The sequence below is a fragment of the Engraulis encrasicolus genome, chromosome 14 (genome assembly GCF_034702125.1).
Source record: "Engraulis encrasicolus isolate BLACKSEA-1 chromosome 14, IST_EnEncr_1.0, whole genome shotgun sequence".
In the NCBI taxonomy this organism is placed as follows: Eukaryota; Metazoa; Chordata; class Actinopteri; order Clupeiformes; family Engraulidae; genus Engraulis; species Engraulis encrasicolus.
The window spans coordinates 31,113,106-31,139,332 of NC_085870.1; the positions used below are offsets into that span (position 1 = coordinate 31,113,106).

The 26,227-nt window shown below is 41.0% G+C and overlaps 3 protein-coding genes across 3 annotated transcripts; 1 reads left to right on the forward strand and 2 right to left on the reverse strand.

Annotated features, from left to right (window-relative positions):
- The first annotated feature begins 4,531 nt into the window (after positions 1-4,531).
- On the forward strand, positions 4,532-6,803 carry zgc:109913 (regulator of G-protein signaling 9-binding protein). Its single transcript, XM_063215405.1, has 2 exons — positions 4,532-4,733; positions 6,112-6,803. The coding sequence occupies exons 1-2, from the start codon at positions 4,532-4,534 to the stop codon at positions 6,636-6,638; spliced, it is 729 nt and encodes a 242-aa protein (XP_063071475.1). The 3' UTR covers positions 6,639-6,803.
- A 106-nt stretch (positions 6,804-6,909) lies between these two features.
- Positions 6,910-11,607, reverse strand: ube2c (ubiquitin-conjugating enzyme E2C). Its single transcript, XM_063215404.1, has 7 exons — positions 11,401-11,607; positions 8,266-8,378; positions 8,099-8,126; positions 7,896-7,982; positions 7,458-7,662; positions 7,316-7,375; positions 6,910-7,061 (listed from the first exon to the last, which is right to left on the reverse strand). Exons 2-7 carry the CDS (start codon positions 8,364-8,366, stop codon positions 7,024-7,026), a joined length of 519 nt encoding a protein of 172 aa, XP_063071474.1. The 5' UTR covers positions 8,367-8,378; positions 11,401-11,607; the 3' UTR covers positions 6,910-7,023.
- A 263-nt stretch (positions 11,608-11,870) lies between these two features.
- On the reverse strand, positions 11,871-26,208 carry LOC134462393 (deoxynucleotidyltransferase terminal-interacting protein 1). The gene is made up of 13 exons (XM_063215403.1): positions 25,692-26,208; positions 25,190-25,260; positions 17,369-17,465; positions 15,855-15,953; positions 15,653-15,718; positions 15,316-15,372; positions 15,150-15,211; positions 14,570-14,615; positions 14,076-14,134; positions 13,902-13,962; positions 13,400-13,471; positions 13,200-13,255; positions 11,871-13,025 (listed from the first exon to the last, which is right to left on the reverse strand). The coding sequence occupies exons 1-13, from the start codon at positions 25,770-25,772 to the stop codon at positions 12,917-12,919; spliced, it is 936 nt and encodes a 311-aa protein (XP_063071473.1). The 5' UTR covers positions 25,773-26,208; the 3' UTR covers positions 11,871-12,916.
- Between the last annotated feature and the right edge of the window lie 19 nt (positions 26,209-26,227).

A 26,227-nucleotide genomic window follows, 5' to 3' on the forward strand; every position in this document is an offset into this window, starting at 1 on the left:
TTTTTCTTGATTGTCCTGGTTTTCAGTGGTCTGTCCTGGAAAGAAAAGAAGAGTTTATTTGCAAAACAGTGTATAGGCCCTACATCATTTTTGACTTTTGCGTTTTATTATTGAAAATGACTGTTCAGAGGCCCTTTCACCTATGTGTGAATTCTTTCCATTCAAATATGTTGAGAACATACTTTTTCAACCTACACTGTATATAAAATTCATTTTGCAATGCAATAATGCAATGCCCTATACCAAATGTCGATTTCCCAACATTCTACAAAATGCAGATACACCGTTTTACAAATATACAGTACTATTCATATATAGATTTTCCTGGACACTCCATGAAGGATGCCATTGCATACAAGCAAAAAGGTTGATTTAGTTTGACATGTCCAGGTTTTTTTGTCAGAGAAAGGTGGCAACCATAACCAAGATCCATATGCATCACTGATGTCTCGTTTTAGGCCACCTTGTACAGTGGTATTAGAACGTTTTGGTACCCTTTTGGAACATAACATTGGTTTATTTCCTGTTGAGCTTTTGAAGCAGCAATTTCATTTCAACATCATGTTAAACCATAGGGAAAGAGAAACGTTTCAGTTGTGAAATCACTTGAATAGGTCTAACAGAAACAATTTCATGTGGATTTCAAGAAAAACAGGCTTGTGCATAAATATGGGCAGCACCCATACCATGAAGTAGAGCTAACCTTTGCAGCACAAACTTGATGTAATTACTTTTTAAGGCCTTCAATAACAAAAACAGATAGGCATGGTCATGAAAATATATTTATCATAATAGACTATGCATGTCCTAAGGTTTTATAATGCTTGTCCTTAGTCTTGGCGAGTGGCAACATAGGGGGCTCTGAACAACTCTTTGCTGACTTCACACTAGGATAATTAATTAGCAATGAGGAAAAAGGTAAAGTAAGTTATCTGAAAGTTTTGAACAATGTTTCTCCAATGTTTCTTCTTTTGTGTGTGTGTGGTGGGGGGTGAGGTGTAAAAGGCCTGTATAAAGCATGGTAATAATGGTAACAAGCCACTACAGAACACCTCCATAGAACTACGAGAACATAGGTGCTGATTCGGCAGCCTTCTACATGGGGGCATATACTTTCTTCAAGGCAAAAGCTTATTGGTGATGCATTAAATATTTCTCAGTGTATTCATCAGACATAACTTGTATGACTTGTGTAAAAAGCACATCTGGACATGGTGGTCAGATGAGACTGAGCTAGAGGTATTTGACTGTAACAATGGGAAATGTGCATGGTCATAAAAATGTACATTGTACAATGTACAAATTCTATGAAATCTGGCGTAAGGCACATCCTGTTATGGGTCTGTGTGGCTATAGGTAGTATAAACCTTACTAAAGCTCAGTGCCTCTCTATTTTGTTTCTTTCAAATGAAAGATTTTTCAAAGAACGTTCATCGATCAGTCACAGAGTTGAAGGACGACTTCAGTCCATTTCAATATGCTGTTGTATTGCTCACACTACATCAGTACCCGGTGATGCCACATTTTTCGGCTCAGCCCTTTGCGAGATCTGAGTTATTCTAATGGGGGCAGCTTTTGTTAACATTTTAAAAAATTCTTAACATAAGCCTACTCCAAATATTTTCCCAAAAGGTATCGCTGTTTGCTAGTTGTCTGCTGATGTTGCATAACCTTTTGGATGTTTTTGGGAATAAATCAAGATGTTTTTTTATGTTAACAAGCACCTGCCCCCATTACAATGACCAGGATCTCTGAAAAGTCTGAACAAAAAAAAGAAAAAAATCTCAGGTACTGACAAGTCCAGGGTAGTGTGAGCATTACGACTGCATGTTGAAATTGGCTGAAGTTATCCTTTAAAGCTGTGCCAAATGGAATTTCCAGCAGGACAATGATTGCAATGAACTGATCAAAATTCAACAAGTTCATGCAAAAAGGACAAGTACAAAGTCTTAAAATGGCCATACCAATCTTGAAATCATACCATCTTTGAAAATGAATGAATTAGTTTGAATCAGCCTGTTTATACAAGACAGATAAATAACCTGACGGAATTAGAGGTGTTTTGGATACATTGATTGGTAGTAGTACGGACTGTTAGGACTTGTCTGCTTAACAGGGTGTCCACCGGCCATTAGATCGGCAAAGGTGAGCTCTACTTTATATTAATGGTATACAGTATCTTCTTTGCGGTCCCCATATGTTATACCTGCCTTTTGTCTAAATCCATATCAAAATGTTTTTGATTAAAATGATTTCACAACTGAAATGTTTCTCTTTCCCTATATGGATTAACATTCAGTATGTTGAAATGAATTTGCTGCTTCAAAAGCTCAACAAGAGATAAAACTAAGTAATGGTTTTCCACAAGGGTAAGTCTCATGTGTTTGCATGCAGATTAATTATGGAAGATTTATTATAGTGGGAGCTAAGTGTTCCCAGAAGTATCTGCCGTAATGGAAACTCAGCCACCAGATTTACTGTCAGTGAAATGAAAAACAAGTTTGTGGCTCTAGGCTTATTGAACAGGCCGGGCTGACAGCTCTCGCTGGGCCCGAGACAACCAACCCATTTGTCCCCTGCTGTTTGTTGGTTGCCCTGTGTGTGTGTGTGTGTGTGTGTGTGTGCGTGTGTGTGAAAATGAACCACACCTGATGATTTTCAGCAAGTGATTTTCAGCATGTTCCCAGCAGTACAGTAGTCTGCAGCAGCAGCTGTACGCCCACGGTGGGGAGGGAGTGCTGATGCTTGCTGTGTTAGTATGCCAATATTAGAGCGGTTGCGTAGGAGACCACACATGGGAGCGCACTTGTTGCATTGTGGGTCTCCCTGCGTGACACACAGCCTTCAAACGAGCCGCACGGTAATCACACGCGGCTCAACAGAGGACCCGTTCTGAACTTCTTTTTTTTTTGGACAATCAAGTACACTTTGAACAAAAAAAGTTCAAGGGTATTTTAGACAAGGAAATCCAAGTCACTCAAGATTGCATTTTTAAAAATAATATAAATAGTTAACATATATTTATACATTTTAGCATTTTACAGCAGTTTGTAAAAATGTTTTTTTAATTTTTTTATCTTCAGTGTCTCGGATTTCTTTGCTTAAATCAAGTTTGAGAGTCCCTACCCTGATGAGCATCAAGGAGAAAAGGTGAACACCCTGAGGCATGTCAAATTCCTGTTTTTTATATCCCCCCAAGAGGACAGAACATAACCTCTGATTTGCCGAAATGGTGAGTGTGGACCTTGAGAAGCGATGGGGTTTTCTAAGGAAGCTCTAAATCTGCTTTGGTCTCCTTTTGCCCTTCCAAGAAAAGCTGTGTAACATCTCAGTGCCAGGGAAGCCCGCAGAAAGGTAATTTGCCCTGGGCCCAGGGAGAGAGGGGGCCCAAAGTTGGGTGTTCATTACATTGTATGTACTGTATTGGGGGTGACTTTTCAGATTACTTTGTCCTAGGCCAGGCGAAAGTTGTCAGCAACAGCCCTGCTCAGCCCCCTTCCCAACACTCGGAGGAGTACATTCCACTCCCATCAGTGTTGCAGAGGCTCAGAGGCATCAGCTGCCTTGATGGGCCTAATTGAAACGCTGCTCCCCAGAGGAGAGACTCCTACCACACCATACACCAGAGGGGAATACTGCAAATGGGCAAGGTTGCCGACGGGACGATGACAAAAGGGACATTTGTCCCAGGCCCAGGGAGAGATGGGGCCCAGAATTGGTTCCTCATTAGATTGCATCTATTGGGCAGGGGGGGCCCTTTCAGATAACTTTGTCCCAGGCCTGGTCAAAGCTGTCAGCGGCCCTGTAAATGGGTGTTGATTTAGGAGCAGCACACACAGGACAATGATCAGACTGGGAAGCTTCAAAGGCAGTCCGCACATACTCAGCATCAGAGATTGTCAGCTTGTCGGTTTCACGTGCACGAGAAAGCAGATGCATCTACATTAGACAAGGTATGTGACCGCATTATTTTCATGCCAAGTTTGGGTAGTTTAACTTAAATTTTGTCACTGGAAATTGTGTTGCTTTTCTGTATGTCTGAAGGTAGCAAACAGAATGCTTGTTCTAAAAACACAATAATGTGTCAGGTTCACATGAGTATGTATTTTTACAGTCCTTCTCACAGACAAGACAGGTAGAAAGTGCTTTACAATTTGATCAGGCTATAGTAGGTAAAAAACACACCTTTTAAGAAACACCTGTGATGCAAATCTATGATAGCGTATTCAAAAGACAAATCTTATGCATACTTTCTAAATGCAATATTTTGTCAAGGTTTTCTTCACTTTTATGAACTCCTAACCCATTGTTCTAACCTTTAGTTTAAGGTGAAAGAAATGACCTTACGGTGTGAAATTTATGAGAGAAAAGAAGATGGAAAAATGATTGTAGTGGTGATGTGACAACTGTGAAACTACAGATAGAGGATAACCTGTCAGTCAATCTAGAGCGGTGCCCAGAAGTATTATTTTGTGGTGAACATTCTACGCCAGGTCATTTGAATGCCTCCACACCCTGGTCTTGGGCTTAAATGAATCGCTGGCGGCGGTCAGTGGGAGAGCTGCAGGCTCGGCGTCGGCAGGTGAGCGAGTGCGAGCAGGCGCTGGCGGCCCTCAGCAAGGTGACAGGCTGCTTCCAGCAAATGGCTTCTTCCCTGGGGAGCAACACGGATGGCGGTGGCCTCAGAGAGGAGCTGGCAGAAATCAGAGCCATAGCTCACCGGATCTACACGGGTAAGCCGTATCGGGCTACTGCTCTGCAAACTTGGTTCAATATGCGGGGGGGGGAAAAAGTCAATGTAGGTCACTTGCACAAACTGTCCAGACAGGCAGATGCTCTGGCTGAAATGCACACTACATGCAGCCTGATATTTTGGGACTTATGCTGACAGCAGAAACAAAATAAGTCTTTCCAGCAATGCTTTCTATTGTTTTACTCACAGCACTCACTGAAAGAGCAGAGGGCTACAAATGTCACCATCAAAAAAGTAAATCAGGGATTCTAGAGAAATGGGACAAAACATGTCCGGGAGATGAAACTCATGTTTGTGCAATGTTTTTTAAAAAATTGACAAAATTAAGAAGAGTTTTGTACAATAAAATATTTTATATTTACATACCGGTAGTTTTAATTTTTATTTTACACGTTGCTATGTGTCACCAGTACCCTCAAAACCCCATGTCTGAAAGCAGGTTTTAGAATTTGACAATACCATAATAATGTGTTAAAATGAAATATGACAAACAACATAGCTACTGTCAAGTATTTTGAATAATTATTCAAACTACATACAGCCGTCTCCAAAAGGGTTGTCGCCTATCCATCTGTTTGGAATAACAGCTAATAACCTGACTTTCAATTAATCACTTGGCTTCAGAAGTCACTCGTATGAAAGCTACAACCCTCCCGAATGAAAATATATGTACAAAAATAAATTTCATGCACCAAAGATGGACCCTTTAATGAACACAGACAGGGCAGATTTTCACAAGACAAAAATGTTGTCGCCTATCGAACATAATGTGAAAATGACCAGATAAGTCACTTCAAATACGCATATCGGGTGTCAGACTTAATCACTGATTCACTCTCACCTCTCCAGAAAATCAACTTTGGTGTATGTTTAGGGTCATTATCATCATGGAAAGCAACACAATGAAAATCAATGGAGGTCAATGAGAGATGGTGACATATTTGCTATTCGTAGAGCAATACATTCTTAACTTCATGATTTAATCAATGATAAAAGCCCTCACACACCAGCAGCATGCATGCAGCTCCACATAAGAGCTGTATCCCTCCCATGTTTGATTTAGGCGCCATGTATTTTTTCCCAGATTCTTCACCTTTAACACCAAAGAAGTCTCTCCCACTGTCCTGAACAAAAACAGCTGACAGCACTGCATCAAGCATCTGGGCTTCCATAACGCCCATGCGACGCCTCTGCCATTGACTTCAATGTTTAATGCACCATGGCAGTGATTAAGACAAAGACAGTCCTAAACATTAAGTATTGAACATTGAAGGTTACTCAGGAGAATATTATAAAACCAGTTTTGGCATAGCTGCCCATAATGATGCCCGTTTGACATTTCCACTCATAACCCGCAGGCCTCCACAGACGGCTGGTAAGCCTGCTGACCGAGACAGAGCAAGTGCAGGAGGAACGGGAGCAGGTGGAGCGGCTCTGGGTTCTCCTCCTGTCCAACCTGGAGACCTTCCATAGGGACCTCCGCAAAACCCACGGCCTGCAGGAGCTCTTCCCCCTGACCCAGCGACGAGACCGCAACGCGCTGGTGAAGACCGGCTCAGCGGGAGGGTCTGAGATCGCCGCGCGAGCAGCTACGGTCCAGACACCGTGGGTCTCAACGGGGGAAGAGCAGTGCCCAGACCTGCACACCCAGGTTTCCCAGCTGGACTCCCTGCTGCAGGAGATGCTGCAGAGGGTCAACGTGCCCGTGTGGACTGTGGAGGCCACTCAGGAAGCCTGGGTGGAGATGGTGAAAGAGGAGGGCGACGACGACGAAACGCTAGAGGACCTGATGCAGGTGGAAGTGGTGTCACAAGATAGCTTGAGAACAGGGTGCTGCCATCATTCAAGCTGCAGGTTCAGCTGTCTACTCTGTTTACTCACTTAGGTGACTTGTAGGACTAGATTTAAACTGCTGCGTAAAAGAAGAAGCTGTCAAATTCAGCTTATTCTGGACATTTTAATGGAGAAAATAAATACATCAGAAAACACAAACGTCTGGATATTTGACAGCTGTTGAATGCATGTTCAAAACTTAGAAAGAACGCATAAACTTACATGGTTGAAGAAAAAAAAAGAAAGTTAAATTGTTGTTAATATAAAAGCATTTATGCATTCTTAAATTTCTGTATTGCTACCCATCACTAGTCACAACCAAGTATATCAAACCATTTTAATCAGTTTAAAACATAAAAATATAGTACAGACAGACTTTACATAATTTCAAACAAACAAGAGACAAAAACAAACAGGATATTCAGGGCTAGACAATCTTAATTCTTGTAGGTTGAATGTAAATGGGTCTTGAAGGCTATAGACAGACAGAGAGAGAGGAAGAGTCAATATAAGAGTTCAAAGTTCCATGCACAGCTCCTAGGTGCTGGTAAAGTTCAATACTTCAAAAGAAAGAAGTTTATCGGACACTTTCTTGACTTTATGCTTGTTTATTTAGAGCGAACAACACGGTTCGCCTCCGTGCATCATCAGGTTCGCTCAGGCATAAACGGTAAACTTCTTTCTTTTTAAGTACTACATCGATTATATTTGAAATAGCACCAAACTCACCTTCTTGATCTGCCCAGAGACCAGCTGCTACAGTATTCATTGGACTATCATTGTTCGGCTCTAGAAAGAAAGCATGCAATTAAAATTCTGAAAATAGATAATTTATATGGCACCCACAACAGAGAAATAAACACACCCCTACCTCCAAGCAAGCTCTGAATGGATAAGAGTATAGACCGAACGTCATACAGGGCCGACCACTTCTCCTTCAGGATGTCCAAGCAGATGTAGCCACTCTCATCGACATTTGGATGGAAGCAGGCGGTGACGAACTTGACAGTAGGTGCTTTGTATGGATAACCGCTGGGGAACTCCAGAGACAACTTGTACCGCAGGCCCTCATAAACCTGTAAATTGGATAAGCAATGGACTCCAACTTAGCCAATTTCATTTTTCAATGTGACTCAAGGATACATGTTACACAAATTCCAATTCATTTTCTCCATTGACATACATATGCAAGCATTGGCCTAAGCATAAACACAAACTTCTGTGCTTGACTTCAAGACAAAACTATACAAATGTATATACATATCAAATGATTATGTTCAATATAACATGATAACATCTGTACACTCACCGTTCCTTTAGCACCATCAATAGTACCGATCCATTTAAAAAGATTGTCACCCTCGGGAAAGGCAGAAATTCCTTTATCTCCAGACATCTAAATGGTAAACAACATGGGATCCATACGGTAACGTGTTGGTTAGGTGATTGACATCCTGTAATAACCGTCTCTGGTAAATAACAGCAGATAACAATGGATTTTAAAAGGCTTACCATCAATGTCATTAACTCCTGTTGAAGTCTACAGGTTGGGGGAAGAGAAAGAACGGGGAGCTGATTAACGTTGGCATTGGCAACCTGGATTGTATGAATCATTACAGTAGACACCGTATACCATTAGGCCAGATATCTCTGTGCCCCTGAAATATAGACAACAATACCTCTTGGAAACAGAGCCCTTGGGCACAGTTACACTCGTTTCGTTGCCTTTATTCAAGGCTGCTGTGGAGGTGGCAGCTGGATCCATATTCTGAGAAGCCATTGCTTGATCTGTCTGTAAGCACAAATGCACATGCAATTAATGCTTAAAATGATCCGTCCACATAGTGAATCAATATACTACGGTATTAGGCTATTTATAGCTGACCAAGTCGAATGATGGCTTTCGATACTCGTGTCTTTTCAGCCATCGATGTGCGCAGCTATTCTGGACTTTACGGTCCCATTCACTTCAATTCATTTTTTTGGCGTTTTACATATTTCGGACCGTGCGGACGCCGCTGTACTCGTGCGAGGAAAACAACAATTGTCTCGGGTGCTAAACATGGTCATGGAACGGCTTGCTTAACCAGAATGGTGTGTGTTGTGTCATTTCGAAGATAATTAAAGAAAATCTTATTACAATGGGATTTGTCATAGGCATGGTTTTGCATGTCTCTTATCTCTTTTCATGTTGACTGAGCTATCACCGTTACAAGTTTACAAGGTGCACAGCGCACATATGTATGCATACAAAAAGGAAGAATACATTTCACAGTGTAATTCTGCAAATAATTCACTTCAAAGTTAAGTGTTATTACATAGGCACCATGGTCATCAATATGTGCGGTCAGTTTGTCAAAGAGGAGACGGTAGATATGCACCATAATACACAGTATTCATCGAAATATGCTCATGAGTTATATGCTGAAGAAATACTGTACGCACAAATATCTATTTACTGAATTAGACTAATCATGGCCTATTAGAAGTGAGGTAACATACACGAGTGTAAAAATTGTCTTTTGAACCCACAACCTGTGGAATGGTAGGCATGACTCCATCCACTAAGCTACCACAGTTTCAGTAAAATTTGTTTGACCAGAAAACTTCTTGTTGTGCACATTATCACAGCACTAAAAAATCATATAGCCTACAATCCATTTCTTCATCATACTTCAGACAATGAGGTAATGGTGCAGGGAAAATATATTTTATATGATTTATTGTGTTAAAATGCACAACGACGACATATCTTTCTGGTCTTAACATTTCTTATGAAACTGTGGTAGCTTCGTGGATGAAGTCATGCTGTCCATACCATAAGTTGTGGGTTCAAGGCCACTCAGCACTCAACTTTTACTCACGTGTATGTAACCTCACTCCTGATATAGGCCTACATTATAAGGCTTATTGGGAAAATAAATATTTGTGCCTTCAGTATGTCTTCAGCATATCTTTCAGGTGCATATAGCGACACATACTGTGTATTATGTTACATATAATCCACAGTGTCTGCTTTGAGAAATTAATCATTCTCAATTTGCACTACTTATTATTATGTGGTATGATCTGTTAACTTCAGAGTTACTTATTTTCAGAATTACAGAAAGTTCTGATCATTCTGCACATTGTAAGATGAAATGGTGATGACGCAGTGAACATGCTAAGAGATATGAAACCTGTCCAATCATGCAAATGACATCCCACTATAATAAAATTTTAATCAATTTTCTTCAAAACAACACAACACATTGCAGAAATTCTTGTAGCCATCATATGTAGGCCTATAGGATGTAATGGAAGCATTTACACATTGTCAGCAGCGCAAGCACCCTTTTCTCACAGACCCTTGATGTGCCCTACAGACAGACTTGAAGTTCTTTGTACATGGGCCCATCTAAAACATGCAGTACAATGATAAGATTTTGTTTGTTAATTCTTAACCTACAAACATGGAAAAGACAGAGGAGATGGAAGACATTGGAAACGTCTTGAATGTAGCAATCCCATTACAATAGAAACAACATGAATTGTTTGCCAATTAATGACTATATGTAGTAGCCTAGCCTATAATGCAACCTTTGTTATATAGCCTAATAGTGAGTTTTAAATTGAAATCCGAATGTCTCAGCGTGCCCTACAATATCGCCCCCCTGTGGCCACATTAGCTAATGAAGATAATGTTGCTTGAGTGATATGTGGCATGTGCATTATTGAGGAAAGAGACGTAGGCTATGTGCCGTCAGTATTTTCCCTTCATATCATTCAGAAGCATGGTGTGATGCATACTTTGTACTATGGTGCGCATATCTACCATCTCCTCTTTGACAAACTGACCGATTTGTTTTTTCACTTGTTCTTTACATATTGATGTGACCATGGTGCCTATGTAATAACACTTAACTTTGAAGTGAATTATTTGCAGAATTACACTGTGAAATGTATTCTTCCTTTTTGTATGCATACATATGTGCGCTGTGCACCTTGTAAACTTGTAACGGTGATAGCTCAGTCAACATGAAAAGAGATAAGAGACATGCAAAACCATGCCTATGACAAATCCCATTGTAATAAGATTTTCTTTCATTATCTTCGAAATGACACAACACACACCATTCTGGTTAAGCAAGCCGTTCCATGACCATGTTTAGCACCCGAGACAATTGTTGTTTTCCTCGCACGAGTACAGCGGCGTCCGCACGGTCCGAAATATGTAAAACGCCAAAAAAATGAATTGAAGTGAATGGGACCGTAATGTCCAGAATAGCTGCGCACATCGATGGCTGAAAAGACACGAGTGCTTTCGATGCACATGAATCATTGTTAGCTCATTTCGGCTGACTGGCAAAACAAATGAGCTATCGCATGATGTTAATTCATTGAAACACCTTATTTTAACCGAGGGTAGCACTTGTGCATTTTGAGAAAATACGAGTTTGTTGGCATTGTGGATGTGTCAATCAACAGAACTATGCTATCCAAGAGAGTTAGCCAAATGGTAGGTTATGAACTACTAACAGCATAAAGCTTGCTGCTTCCCTTGAAGTAAATTCACATGGAAAGCAATTTAATACGTTAGAACAAGTTGGTGACACCCCGGTTTAGACAATGGCGAACGTTTTAGTGTTCAATAGTTTTAGCTTGTAAATTGAGATCCCCGGCTATTTGCTAACAGTCTTGAGTTATGATTAGCGGAGTTCCATACTCAAAAAACAAATAAGACGTTAAGATACACAATTAATAAGTCCGATCGAAGTAACAATGCAGCTTTGGAAGAAAATGATACTCAAACAACAAAGGGAAACGACCCTTACCAGCTTCAGCTACGTCCTGGCTGTTAATGCTGACTTTGGTTTGGATCATGCGGTGAAAAATTTCAAATTATATCCCGCCCCTTCTGTTTAAATTCTCTTCCTTGAGACGCATCGGTCAGTCTGACAGCCAATCATGAATCAGAGATGGAAAACAGTGACGACTCCTGGCAACCATTGAAAGATGCGCTTGCAGCAAAACTTTGATCTGATTGGAGGACTTGCTGAATGTTGGGCGTGGCCTTAACCGTTACTTCACACGTCATTATTAAAATACAGGAAGTTCAATGTGATCTTTGGTCAAAGAAGAACCAAACATACTTTGGAAGAACTTTGCTTTGGTTGAAGAGATTTGTGGGTTCATGAAAAATAGTTATTTTCCTTTTATCAAAAATAATTTAAGCAGAGAGCAATGAATGATATTCAGCTAAATCATTACAAGTTAAGGATTAAGACACAAAGACTGCAAAAAATACTTTAAAAATATTTAATAATAGCAAAACCTCTGTGAACATCAGGTACTTTTCTTTTTTTCCTTAACACTTTTCTTAACCATTTGACACATTGATAAGACTATTATGCAAATCCATCACATTATATATATATTTTCTAAAAGACGCAATTATGTTGCAAGAAAACTGTTTCCAGTCATTGTAACATTAGTTTGAAACATTTAAACAGTGGGAAAATGCAAGTAGGCCTATGCTATAAAATGTCTTTACACGTCCATACATGAGTAAAATGTAATTATAAAGACAAGGTGAAAGAAAGAAAGAAAAAGAAAGAAAGAAACTTACACAGTGGTAGCACACACACGCACTCACCAAGCAAAAATATAGCTCTTTTAAAAAGGAATACAATATGAGGGCAACAATTCATGTAACACCCCAGTTCATTAATAAAAATAAAAATAAAAATCAGCTCAGTCATCAGCACATACCTGATATCAGTGAGAGTAATGTAAATGTAAAAGAAATACTAATGACAAAAACCCACTAAATCATTGTCAAGCAAACTGTCGCACACTGGTACAGTAGGCTACACACACATTCTCTTGTTATGTGGACTTTTAAGGCAACTCTGCTTCTCCACATAGCCTATAGGTGCCTGATTAGTTTCTGCTCCAACTTTTTGTTGTTAGTGACAGCATTATGTCGACGCGGTACCTGAGGGACTACAAACTAAAAATGAGTAAAAAACGGTGTTTCCCTGTGTAGATCCTAAAGATGCGCACATAAAAAAATGTGTGCATTGAATTCAAATGTATGAAAAACAAAACTATTTTAGAAACAAGAACAGTGATCAACACAATTGTAAGTCATCGCACACGTTCACATTTATTTTAAAAACTGCAGTGAAAGTATCTTGTGGCATCAGTATGTGCGCTATTGTAATCAAAAAAGTAAACAAATCTAGCCTTGTTTTTGAGAACTCTACTGCAGTGATTTGGAATAAAGGTGAAGGGTAGTCATCAACCGATTCATCGCGACTCGTGACATTCGAGCCAGAGTGTTGGTTTTCATTCCCTCTCTGACCTCTGGGAGTCCATTGCTTTTTGCATCTTTTCAATCATCCATATCGGAACTCCAAACGGCTTCATTTCATCCATTTTCAGTTCAGGGCAATCTCTGTTGATGGACAGACAGCATTGAGAAAAAAGCTACAATGGCAGCCCAACAGCAACTCAGACACCATTCGCAAGAGCTATTACCATTTATGTAAAAAGAGAGGGGGGGGGGGGGGGGGCAAAAACTGACATGCAATTCCTTTCAAAATTAAAAAGTCTTGAAAACTTGACCTACCTATAGTCGTCACTGGCAGCAAGATCTTGAACGTCCTCTTCCACAAGGAGGTAGGCCTGGATCAATTACAAATATTACAGGATGTTGTTCACTGAAGATGTTTACAATGTCTACTTCTGTGAAATTGCCTCACATGCAAATGCTGCAGTCATATGATTTGTGTCCCTACATCTGCAAAGACAACCTTGAATGATTCTCACCATTTTTCCACCAGTAGCCTTCATGTGCTGTTTCTCTGCAAGCCAGTGCTTATCTTGAGCATCTGCAGCATACTGACAATAAAACACACACAACATGTGAGACTGCAATATACCGGTACACACACTGCAATATAACACACACATGATGTGAGGCCGCAATATAATACACACAAAATGTGAGGCCGCAATATAATACACAGAAAATGTGAGGCCATAGCTACACAATATAACACACACAACATGTGAGGCTGTATCCATACAATATAACACAATAACATGTGAGGCTGCAATATAATACACATAATGTGATTATCTTGGCTAGATCAAATGTGCATGAATGGCACAATTCATATACATTCTTTATATCAACACACAGTAACAAACAGGGTGGGTACAGTATAAATAGTAGACAACCACTGTCAGACTGGTCTTCAGAGATGATGGTGATGATGATAATTATTATTATTATTAAATGGTACTAGACTCATGTTACAGCTTCTACCTTGAAGAGGTCTGCATGCTTGATGTAAATTCGCCCTCTTGTGCCACCCATCCCTAAAGCCCTGATGGAAAAAAATACATTGTTAGTGAGGGGACACTGTAAACACACACACACACACACACACACACTTACACTTCAGTCGCACTTCAGACATAATTCTCAATTTGAACTTACTTGTTTGCTCTTGATCCCAACACAAACGTGCTCTTGTCATTTAATCTTGAAGGATCCCACTGCAAAAGTTCAGGATAAGCATTTTAATTTTACCATCGCCCCTGATGATCATTGCTAACAGTCTGTGATTTCATTGTGTGCTGTTGCCACATGTTGCGATCCAACAGCTTTCTGTGGTGGGAGTGGCATTATACATACAACTTTAGGCTAGACAAACAGGCATTCATGATTAATGAACAAACTCAAATCTATGAAAATTGCTCACATGATTTTAGTTCTCTGAAGTGTATCTACAGGCGTTAACATGTAAGATTATGTACTTTCACTGTACATACCGAACCTTTAAGTACATTGCAAGTAAAGTGTTGCATATAACGTTACATGCTTTTGAGAAACGATTAGTAATTCATGTAACAGCAACCGTATATAATAAAGTGTGAGCAAGTGTAAGCACATTCAGTCAAAAGTGGTAGCATGCAAAAAGTAATGCTTACCTTTGGCCCTTCCCGTTTGACTGCTTCAGGAACTTTGGGCTTGGCTCTGAAACAAAGCAGACATCTTACATTGAACTCGATCTTACATTACAACATGTACGAGAGAGGTTCTAGTCTGGCTTAACCTGCCTCTCTGGCCGTACTTGTGCCTGTGACCGCTCACTTTTGAGTTAACTACATTTGAATAGCAGTGTGAAAGCACCGTACGCTTATAGCCAGGCTAATCATACACATAATTATTAGACAGACTCCATCAGGGGCGCAGTAGCTCAATTAACTAAGACGCCGTACCATTACGCCGGCGACCTGGGTTCGAATCCAGCCCAAGGTCCTTTGCCAACCCCCACACCCCCCTCTCCACTCATTTCCTGTCTCTCTCAACTGTTCTGGCTGCTAAATAAAAGGTGGAAAAACCCAAAAACACCTTTAATAAATAAAGACAGACTCCATCAAGTACGCTCAATGCAGCTCAACTAGACACTCTATGCTAATAGCTGAATGTAAAAATACTTTAAGGGGCTTCAATTAACAACACACAGCCCTTTCATGATAAATGATTAGAAATAATGAAAGTTCTTACGGAGTGCTGAACTGGACTGGCCTGTCATAGGGAATGGCTGGGCCTGGGGGTCTTCCTTTCCGCTACAAACATAAACAAACATGCCTATGAGTGAAACCATAAACTACCGAATCAAATAAGAGTTCAATGTGTACTATATGTCAATGGGGAATCAGAAATATGTTACCTTCTTTGGCACTGGGCTTCCCCTCTGACTGGAGTCATCCTCAATTTGCCTAGCTCTCTGTATGGAATCGACATATGAGATGGCATATGATATGATATAAGATATGATTAATTAAAAGTCACTTGTGGTACAGTAGCATGTAGCAATTTATGTGCAGGTGTTTTTTCACAGGATTAAGAGATTGACAGAGTTCAGGTGCACAGAGGATGTCAACCCGAATTAGCTCTGCATCAGTGAATAAATTAATAAATGGGTGAAATAAACACTGACTAGCAAATAGCAATCATTTCATTGTCTGTAGAATGTCAAGTTTGGGGGCATTATCCCAAAACATTACCTTGACTGGCGGCTCAACACTTGGTCTAGGAACAGTTTTTTCTCCTTCAGGGAAAAGACGTTTCGCCTGCATTAGGACAAGACAGGAAACACATAAAAAATCCAGTATGCAGGCAAATGAACAATTCAGTAAACATGCCCTTGGAAAATGCTGCCCACAATAGTTTTCAAAGAGGTAGATTAAAAAAAAACACAGGTCTTACATATTCCAGGCAATTTCGGCAGGCTTCCTTAATCAGCTGATCAGTCTGCACCTCTTCACCGATGTTCTCCTTTACATTACCGGCCGCCTTTTCAAAAAACTGAACAGACACACATGGAGGTCTTTTGTTAGCCTTGAACAACTCATCAGTACAATGGTCAGACAAAACAATGTTGAATATACATAGGTTTTTCATTTACAAACATTGGTGTTGTGAGGAGGGTCAAGATGCTAAGCAGCCCACCACGTAATTTCATTTTTTGGCCGACAGCAGTTTCCAAAAATCAGAGGTTGAACAGTGCGCAACCAGGGTTGCGCAGTCAGGGACTGTTTACAAACGGTAAACCCACTGGTGTATATGCTCTGTACAAGCTTCAATACCACTGAATCCAACCTGTTGAAGCTGGTGAGTGGATTTAGAATGAAATGACAATAGCATAGCAGTCAAATTAATTGTTAAATGACATTTGTACAAATGTGTTAATCAACCCGTTATTACTACCCAGCAAATTAATGATGTTGCCTTCATACAAGTTTAACTGAAAGGTGGATGAGTTTAAGATCCAGTGGTTAATTGCTGAATACAATTGTTAAAAACGGTTTAGTACATTTTTTAGACAGCAGGTTTATGCCAAATGTTTAATTACCACAGGCATCTCCAGGGTTGCCAGAAGAGACTAATAATTTCCATCCCAAAAATGGTCAAAACCCGCCTGGAAGCACTAAATCTCGCCCATTTAGAAGTAAATTCTATTGATTTCTATGGGCAAAATGTTGCAGAAACAAACCCCATATGCCCTTTTTACCTATTTTTACCCACGGACGGCCATCCCAATTCCCCAATCTGCCAACACTAGCTGTTGCTTGTTTACACTGCTCTACTGAGCTGTGAGACACCACAACAATAATTAATAAAGGACAAGAGGAAGATCCCTTAGCAGGAACCTAAGCTGATACTAATCACATCACAAGGAGTTTTTAAGCCAAAGGTCAGTGACCTAGTGGTACAAAGAAAGGTGGGTGAACAATACATTGAGGCAAAAAAAAGTGAGCACAGGGTCATGAATCACAACCGGACAAATAGACCAGCCGTGACACGATTCAAGCGACAGAGAATCGCTTCTGTGCAGCAAGAGCGATACGATTGAAGCGACTAGCGTATGTCAAAGCATTCAAACATTCCCATTGGCTGTGGTCACTGACCTATATACAGTCATTGGCTGTCGCGGCTGGTCACCGAACCGCGTCATACAAAGTTGAAAGGATTTCAACTTCAAACTGTCGCTCTCGGCGTGCGAATCACTCTAGTCTCCAGAATCGCTTTTGTCGCGCGACTCAATACAAAGTCAATTACTTCCGTCGCTCGCCTCGCTCTTGTCGCGGTAGGTGTGTTTGTGCGGTAAGCCTTCGCATTAGTAGTCATGCAAGGACAATTTACATCTAGACTGAAATACTGCATTAACTGTGTTTACCCTCAACAGTAGCCCCTCCCTAATGATACAAATTTTGACAGACCTTCATGTACTTCTTGAAGACCCCCAAGATGTCCTCGTTGAAGCTGGGCTGCAGAACAGTCCTCAGGAGGTCCATGGATATGACTGGATCAGTGTAGCTACGAGCAACAAAACAACACATCAATCAGACAGCACAATCATGTGTGTTTTCAATTGGCTGAGAGAGCAAGAGCCTATTGTTACCAAAGGTGTCCAGGGCTTTTTCTAGGAATTTTTGGCATGAGGGAGCAGGTTGCAGAGGGTGAAGGGCGGAATTTACTAGGGGCGCTCAAAAAAGTAATTTATATATTAAAAAAAAAAAGAAATATGAGGGTGCACCCGCGGAGGTATGAGGGTGGAGCGCCCCTATTTTCCCGTTCAGAAAAAGCCCTGGGGTCAATTCCACAAAGGTCATCACTGAAAAAATAAGGTTGATCTTGGTTTTCTTAGTCTTGTTCTTAGTCTTCTAATCCACTCTGGCAGATGTTATATGAAACATGGCATATGGGTTTTGTTATTCGGGAAACTAAACTGCCAGGGGAGGTGTTGCAACAGTGTGCATTGAGCACTGCATCAGGTTGCAAGACTTTACGAGTAATCACTATTTTACAGGGAGGTCCCGTCTAGGGTCGTTTGAGTTTTTTAAGTGTGAATCAATATCGTTTTGAGTCACAGGATGATGGACTTTAAGAGTTATAGTTCATGAGGATACTTGATTTATACTTGATGCATTCCAGCTTTACCTTTGATGGGCATATTATCATTTATCAACTGACACTGCTTCACATCATAAGCAATCATGTCAACAGCTCGGTTTGTCACGATGATGATCTATTGCTGAGCTAAGAGTAGTGTCTAGCACATTTCTCACAGCACATCATTCCAATTCCTTTGCATTGCATGATGAAGTCTCAGAAAAGTGTTTCCCCCTTTCCCCCAGCTCATGGAACTGGTTCTCAACAATTTGGCTACTCTACCAATAAACCATGAAGCTGTTGTTGCTTGTAAAGTGGAAATTCCTCCTTCAGAAATTAAGGACTATGCAATATACTGGACCCACCAAACCATGTTCTGAACTAGCTGATCCTAAATGAGCATAGAACTATACCGCTATCAGATAACTACATCAGCAGGTGATTCCCTGTAGTAACAGAATAACAACATATTACAATCTTTTCGTAGCCATTTTCTAAATTTGCACTCTCATTTCCTGTGCATTAGCCAGGAGTCTGTGGTAAGGTCTGTGTATAACAGAATAGCCGCTGTAATGTACATCATTCCAAACTGGTCAGCACACTACAAATGATAGCCACAGATCCACCAATATTCAACAAAGCTGCAAGGCCAATAGGCCGGGAGCTACGTATACCCCTCAGGATGTTTTTTGCTTACTTTTTTTCACTATGATTTCCTGTTAGTATATACCCTGGGCCATAACGAGTTGATAGGGTGCACTCCCAACTCGGCCCCGTTTGGTCTCAGGGCCCAAAAAAGCATCTTTTAAGGAAAAGCTGCAGGCGAAATTATATACTTGTAAATATTAAGGTACTGCAACTGCAAAAATGGTCATAGATGTCACATAGGGAAACCAACCTGAAAAACGTTTCAGGGCTTGGGGCTTTTCTTCTGTCAAATATCATCTGCAACATACCCAAAAAGCCCCAAAAATGCTTGTCCGCCTGACAAATTGTCTTCAAATTTGATCATTTTCAACTCTGTTGTGATAGGCATTAGTCCCTCAAATGTAAATGAAAAACTACCCATGTTCATGAGCTTCAATTTAAGTCCAAGAGGACCTTTCTAGCTAGAGTACAACAGCTGCTATGTCCAAAGTTATTCACAATAGCCTATCCGAAAATAGTAGCCTACTGGCAGGCCTGGCAGGTCACTTTCAGTACCAATTTGTATGGGACTTTGAACAACAATATTACATAAACCATATTTTTAAAGTGCTTGACCTTGACTTGGGAATTGCAGGAATGAAAGTATTAAGTGAATAGCACCAACTATTGGTGGACTGTGAACAGGATGCAACACATGGTACTATCACACAAAAGGAATGAATAAAATGACAAATTTATTTAAGGAATGGTTTGTACAGCAGTAGTTTAGAATGTGAAAAATAACTTTTAACGATCATTTAATAATCCCCATCATCCTGTTCCTAATAAATCCACATTTGTATGATATAAACATACACACACTGACACACACACACACACACACACACACACACACACACACACACACACACACACACACACACACACACACACACACACACACACACAGACACACGAACACACACACAGACGCACACCGCACCTTCTACCTGCACTAAATACACACACACACACACACACACACACACACACACACACACACACACACACACACACACACACACTGCTGCTGGTGTACTTGACAGACCTTTTTAATATTTATTTTTCTTCAAAATGCTACTATTACCATGTCAGAACGCTATAAAGGACTTTTTAGGAAAAGCACAAAAGCACAACAATACCTCTTAATGTATGTCCTCTACAAGTCTTCTGTTGTCCAGTCTTGCACTTTAAATGTCTGTATGAGCACTGTCTATGTCCATACTGTCTTAAGTCCATGTATAAGTACTGTCTATGTCTATACTGTCTATGTCCTTACCTAGATTAGTCTATGTCTGTATGGGAAAGCAAGAAATGTAATTTCAAATTCTTTGTATGACCAGTGCATGTAAAGAAATTGACAATAAAACCTACTTGACTTGACTTGACTTTCAAATGTCATGTCTTGTTCATCCGTGTCCTCTGCCAACATCAATCAGAGCTTTTGGGATTACATCACCGTCAAACCATAGTGGTTCAAGCTTCCCAGTATCTGTGTTTATGCGAAACCCATGGTCAAGTGGACTTGGGATCTCTGGGTAATGCTCATGGGCCCTATCCCCTGACCTATCCCCTAATTCTGACACCATACTCCATCTCAAAAATTGATGTTTAGTGGTGCATAAAAAACGACAACAAAGTGAAAGGCATGAACCATGATCAAAGATGCTGAGAATGTGCAACTTCCTCCTCCAGGCCAATATGCTCTCATTCAGGATGGAAACAGAGAGAACATTTACAAGTCTACCCGCATCAGCAGAAACAATATTTAGCACACACGCGTACGTGAACTGTCTTCATTAACCAAAATCAACTGACAGATCGCAGACGTTGTGGTGAACGTTTTATTATGAACGGGCTGAAAGCCTTTCTCACAAACGATGAAAACAAGAAGGCACTCATTCATTTACTACTGTTAAGTGTTGCACTGATACCATGTTTTGGCCCCAATACCGATATCTGATACCTGGCTTTGAAGTATCGACCAATAACATACCGATACCACTCAGCGAATGAGAACAAGAGAAAGAAGCCACATGCACTTGATGAATACTTTGTCTGAATGTAGTGAGCAGCGGTTTCCCTGGAGCTGGTTGAAAGAGCTTTAGGTGTGGCAGTTTACGAACGTATACTTACTCAAAATTAATTGTGTTCATTTGTGTTAAAGTGTGAAGTTCAAGACTGCGTTCAAGTGTCATACAATCATCGGTAAATGGTATCGTGCTCTACTTGTTGGTACTCGCCAGATTTTTTGCAGGAACACATTGCCGCTGTTCTGGCCCTACATACCTAGCCTGGGCGCATAGCCAACTGTTGACTCCGTCAATCAGTCCGGCAAAAGCCATGAGGAATCCGTCTCCGTGGACGATGGGAGATGGTCTGATCTTACTCTATCATTTAAATTATTTGAAGTTCCAAACTCAAATTAAAATCCATATTGTGCTTTATTAGCATGCCTGTTACGTTATTGCGTCGCAAAAGCATACAAATAACAAAACGAAAGTGTGAATATAGTTACCTTAACCAATTAGTAACGGAGCTCGCGGGTGAGTTCTACGTCACCACTCTCAACTGTTTGCTGATTGGCGAAACACTGAGAGAACCGAGCTGGAGGCTTTTGCCAGACAATGTGCGGAGCCAAAATCTTTGGGTGGAGTATAGAGGATGGCGTCGCGAGGCTACTACATACCTTCAATGGTGTTGATTGCATGTCAGCATTCAAAAGCAAAGGAAAGGTGTGACCAATGAAGTTATTGAATCAAACATCAAATTTCCTCAAAGTTTTTGCAGAAGGAGGAAACTCATTTGATCTTGATGAACAGCTCCTCAATGGTGTTAAGGAGTTCACCTACTTACTGTATGGATTTAGTCGGCAAGTTAAAAGCATTGATTGAAGCAAGAGAAATTAAACTAAAGAAGATGTCTGGGTCAAATCTTCAAGCTCACCAGGGTCTCTTAATTGACCTATCAACTTTCCCACCGTGCAAGAAGGTCCCTCAACGGTGCTTTCCCTGGTGCTGTTCACCCTGTAAACCACAGACTTCAACTACAACTCAAAGACCTGCCATATGCAAAAGTTCTCAGATAACTCCGCCATTGTTGGATGCATTAAAGATGGACAGGAGGGGAAGTACAGAGGCCAGGAGGAGAACTTTGTCCGATGGTGAAGAATCAACCAGCTGCAGCTGAACACCACCAAAACCAAATAAATGGTGGTTGACCTCAGGCAAAACACCCCGCCCCTGGTACCTGTCTCTATCGAGGGGAGACAGAAGCGACAGTCAGCACATATAAGTACCTGGGTGTACACCTGGACAAGAAACTGGACTGGTCTGCTAACTCAAAAGCACTGTACAGGAAACAGAGCAACAGACGCCAGCAGATGTTCTATCAGCCTGTCATGGACAGTGTGCTCTCCTATGCTGTGGCATGCTGAGGAGGTAGCATTAGGAGAGCAGATGCTGGGCGCCTTGACAGGCTGGTGAGGAAAGCTGTGTCTGTTGTAGGCACAGAAATGGAGGCTCTCACTATCACAGCTGAGGATAGGACACTAAGCAGACTCTACTCTATAATGGACAAATGGACAATCACCCCCTGTACCCAGTCTTTGACCACCAGAGAAGCCTGTTCAGTTACAGATTTCGCACCATCTCCTGCAGGACAGGCAGGCTACGGAGGTCCTTTGTCCCCAGGGCCATCCAAATATTCAACACCACACAGACGGACTCACAGAGATCATCATAGGTGACTGGACCGCATAAACCAACCTGCACATTTTATCTTTATGTCCAGAGCTCTGCTGCCAGGATCTTATCTTTATGTCCAGAACACTGCTGCCAGGATCCTCACAGGCACTAGACCCTGGCAGCACATCACCCCCATACTCAAGCAGCTTCACTGGCTCCCCATCAAGTCACGCATTACCTATAAAGTCCTCCTAACCTTCAAGTCCCTCCATGGTCTGACACCCCACTACCTCATTGACCTCCTCCATCCCTATGACCCCTCAAGATCCCTGCAGTCCTCTTCCAAGGGCCAGCTGTTCGTCCCTTGTACCAGGCTCAAGGCCACCAGTGACAGAGCCTTCCATGTAGCTGCTCCTATTCATTGGAACAATCTGCCCGACCACATCCAGAATACCCCCTCACTGACCATGTTTAAGCAACGCCTTAAGACACATCTCTTCCTGGAGGCTTATGGCTGCTAGTTCCACAAGCACATTCATTACATGCACTCACACACACAATCACGCCCTGACACGCACACACTCACACTTATACAGTACCTTGTGAAGCGACCTTGGGTGTTTTGAAAGTCACTATATATAAAACGAAAGTATTATTATTATTATAATCATTATTATCATTATATTTATGCCTCCGTGCTTCTACCTGAACTCCTATCCTACGCCTGGGTGTAACCGATGCCCTCCCCCAACAATCAGGAAAAACTTTTCTGCACTAGGAATCTACACTCTGCACTAGGATTTTTTTTACTGTACTGCACAGAGGCATTCTCCAATAAAGCCATACAGGACAATCACTGTGTGTGTGTGTGTGTGTGTGAGTGTGAGTGTGAGTGTGAGTGAGAGAGAGAGAGAGAGAGAGCAACAGAGTTTGAAACTTTTGATCCCCCATCTTTTTTCAGTGGATATGATGGATACTTGACACTGGCATTTTTACTTGGACTATGCACAGTGACGTCTGACACTCCAGGACAATTTTTTGGGACTATGCACAGTGACGTCTGACACTCCAGGACAGCTCCTCTGTGCCACTTAGCTAAGGCACATGTGATAAATCCATGGTACACTTTTTTTGGACACTAAATGACTAAATGTTTTTTTTTTACCAGAGAGAGAGAGAGAGATTTACCTGTCTGTGTGTGTGTGTGTGTGTGTGTGTGTGTGTGTGTGTGTGTGTGTGTGTGTGTGTGTGTGTGTGTGTGTGTGTGTGTGTGTGTGTGTGTGAGAGAGCGAGAGAAAGAGGAAGTGACATCTGCCTTGGGCTGAATGTATGTATGTAAGAGTGAGCTATAACTTATGGTTAATATGTAACAATGTGTGTGTCTAGTGTGTAATGGGTTTTTGTATTTATGTATGTGACACTTTCATTTCCCCCTGGGATTACTAAATGATACTCTACTCTACTCAAACAACACTTCATACTACAAACTTTCATGTGTGCAATGCACCTGGAAGAGAGGCCATGAGCATTACCCAGAGATCCCAAGTGCACTTGACTATGGGTTTCACCTAAACACATATGGGAAGCTTGAACCACTATGGTGTAATGTGATGTGTTGTGATGTGATGTGATGCGATGTAATCCCAAAAGCTCTAATTGATGTCTTGGCAGAGGAGGACAGAGATGAATATGACATGACTGATGAAATCCATACAATGTGGATGAAGATGAGGAAGAGACGGATGATGATAATAAAGATTATAAATTATGATTAAAAGTTCTTATCTACATTCTAAACTACTGCTGTACAATACAAATAAGTCATTAAATACATTTCACATTTGAGTCATTCCTTTTGTGTAATAGTATGTGTTGCATCCTGTTCACATTCCACCAATAGGTGGTAACATTAGTTACTTTTGATGATATTCACTTAATACTTTCATTCATGCAATTTTCAAGTCAAGGTCAAACACTTCAAAAATATGGTTTATGTTATATGTTCAAAGTCCCATACGAATTGGTAATGCCTGAAAGTGACTGAATGCCTGCCAGTAGGCTACTATTTTCGGATAGGCTATTGTGAATAACTTTGGACATAGCAGCTGTTGTACTCTAGCTAGAAAGGTCCTCTTGGACTTAAATTGAAGCTCATGAACATGGGTAGTTTTTCATTTACATTTGAGGAACTAATGCATATCATAACAGAGTTGAAAATGATCAAATTTGAAGACAATTTGTCAGGCGGACAAGCATTTTTGGGGCTTTTTGGGTATGTTGAAGATGATATTTGACAGAAGAAAAGCCCCAAGCCCTGAAACATTTTTCAGATTGTTTCCCCTATGTGACAGGATGACCCATGCCAATTTACAGGGTTCTAGGACCATTTTTGCAGTTGCAGTGCCTTAATATTTACAAGTATATAATTTCGCCTGCAGCTTTTCCTTAAAAGATGCTTTTTTGGGCCCTGAGACCAAACGGGGCCGAGTTGGGAGTGCACCCTATCAACTCGTTATGGCCCATGGTACATTGCTGTAAATAATACTGAAGGCTGCACAACTACTGAGACGGGTTTTTTTTATCATTAGTAACACAAGAGCTTGTGACATTTCCTGCCATTTGGAAGTTGGCATGGACCTGACCTGTTGACATGAGCACAAACTGAACACTGAAGAACAGGTATTGCAATTTCACAAAATGTCAATAACTACATTGGTGCACGTGCACTCCTTCATCTTCATTCAGTGAGTTCACAGATGTGAGTGACTCACTCACCTGACTGTCATTTGTGAGCGTCGACCACGGCGATGGACCTGTCTGTGCTTTATCATGATATTCCATGGATTCTGAAAGCACAACAAATATCACCATACAACACAGGTAGCGCCTCTGCCTGCTACAATGGCACATCCGGCAGAAAAAGAGAACCCATGACCAAAGAAGGTCGACATGATTCTATGCATGTTAACAAATGGTGGTAGACCAAGCAATTTGATTTTGTACAGCTCGTGTCACAGAGTCACATAGGCTGGCAAACGTTTAAGTGGAAACAAAAGCTGTTACTACTGCCTCAGATTATTGTTTACCCACAATGAGTGAGCAGCTGACTAACAACCTGACTTTTTGACCAGTATGGAGTTTGTCAAATGAACAGTCAGATAGCCAAATGGTTAATCAAATAACATTATTCTGCCGCTGCCGCAGCCTATTGCAGAAATACCACATCCAAGAATAATAACAATAATACAAAAATCACACTGTAATCACTGTCACTTACCACGGACTGCACTTGTTGTTCCGTGGGTTCTTGTTGAAGCCAGTCTCTGCTGCGCCCTTCACTTCGGTGGGCACCCATCATCAAATCAGTTTACGAAATCAAAACTTGGCTAAATTAAACAAAGTACTTGTCAAACGGCGTCTTTCTGTCTTCGCGGAAGAACTGGTCAGACTACGGTATAATGCAACTAACTAATCAGACGTTACTCTGAGTTTGCTACATAGAAAGGTTTGCTATGTATGTCTGCCTAGCTATAACAGAATAGCATGCTTACTACTACGCAGTGGCTGAATTAAATCAAATTCCAACGCACATTATTTAGCAAAACACTAATGCTGTTCTATATATCTTGCAGACAATGCTAGTTGACACAAAAAGGAACATAATCTGTAATCCGCGTCCGGATACACTGTCAATGTGTGGGTGTTGGTGACTCACACCACAGACACTGCAAATAACGCAATGTCTACGGTAGGCTACTAGCAGTTAGCTTCAAAGAAGTTCTCTATTTACCGTCAATGATGACTACAAAGATT

Excerpts from the sequence above, each read along its gene's own strand:
- zgc:109913 (XM_063215405.1), top strand. The coding sequence starts at position 4,532 with ATGAATCGCTGGCGGCGGTCAGTGGGAGAGCTGCAGGCTCGGCGTCGG. Across the intron at positions 4,734-6,111 it reads AGCTCACCGGATCTACACGG|GCCTCCACAGACGGCTGGTA; the intron begins GTAAGCCGTATC and ends CATAACCCGCAG.
- ube2c (XM_063215404.1), bottom strand. The coding sequence starts at position 8,366 with ATGGCTTCTCAGAATATGGATCCAGCTGCCACCTCCACAGCAGCCTTG. Across the intron at positions 7,376-7,457 it reads CATTCAGAGCTTGCTTGGAG|AGCCGAACAATGATAGTCCA; the intron begins GTAGGGGTGTGT and ends CTTTCTTTCTAG. Across the intron at positions 7,062-7,315 it reads TCTCTGGGCAGATCAAGAAG|CCTTCAAGACCCATTTACAT; the intron begins GTGAGTTTGGTG and ends GTCTGTCTATAG.
- LOC134462393 (XM_063215403.1), bottom strand. The coding sequence starts at position 25,772 with ATGATGGGTGCCCACCGAAGTGAAGGGCGCAGCAGAGACTGGCTTCAA. Across the intron at positions 15,719-15,854 it reads GCCGAAATTGCCTGGAATAT|GCGAAACGTCTTTTCCCTGA; the intron begins GTAAGACCTGTG and ends GTCCTAATGCAG. Across the intron at positions 14,616-15,149 it reads CCAGTCCAGTTCAGCACTCC|AGCCAAGCCCAAAGTTCCTG; the intron begins GTAAGAACTTTC and ends GCTTTGTTTCAG.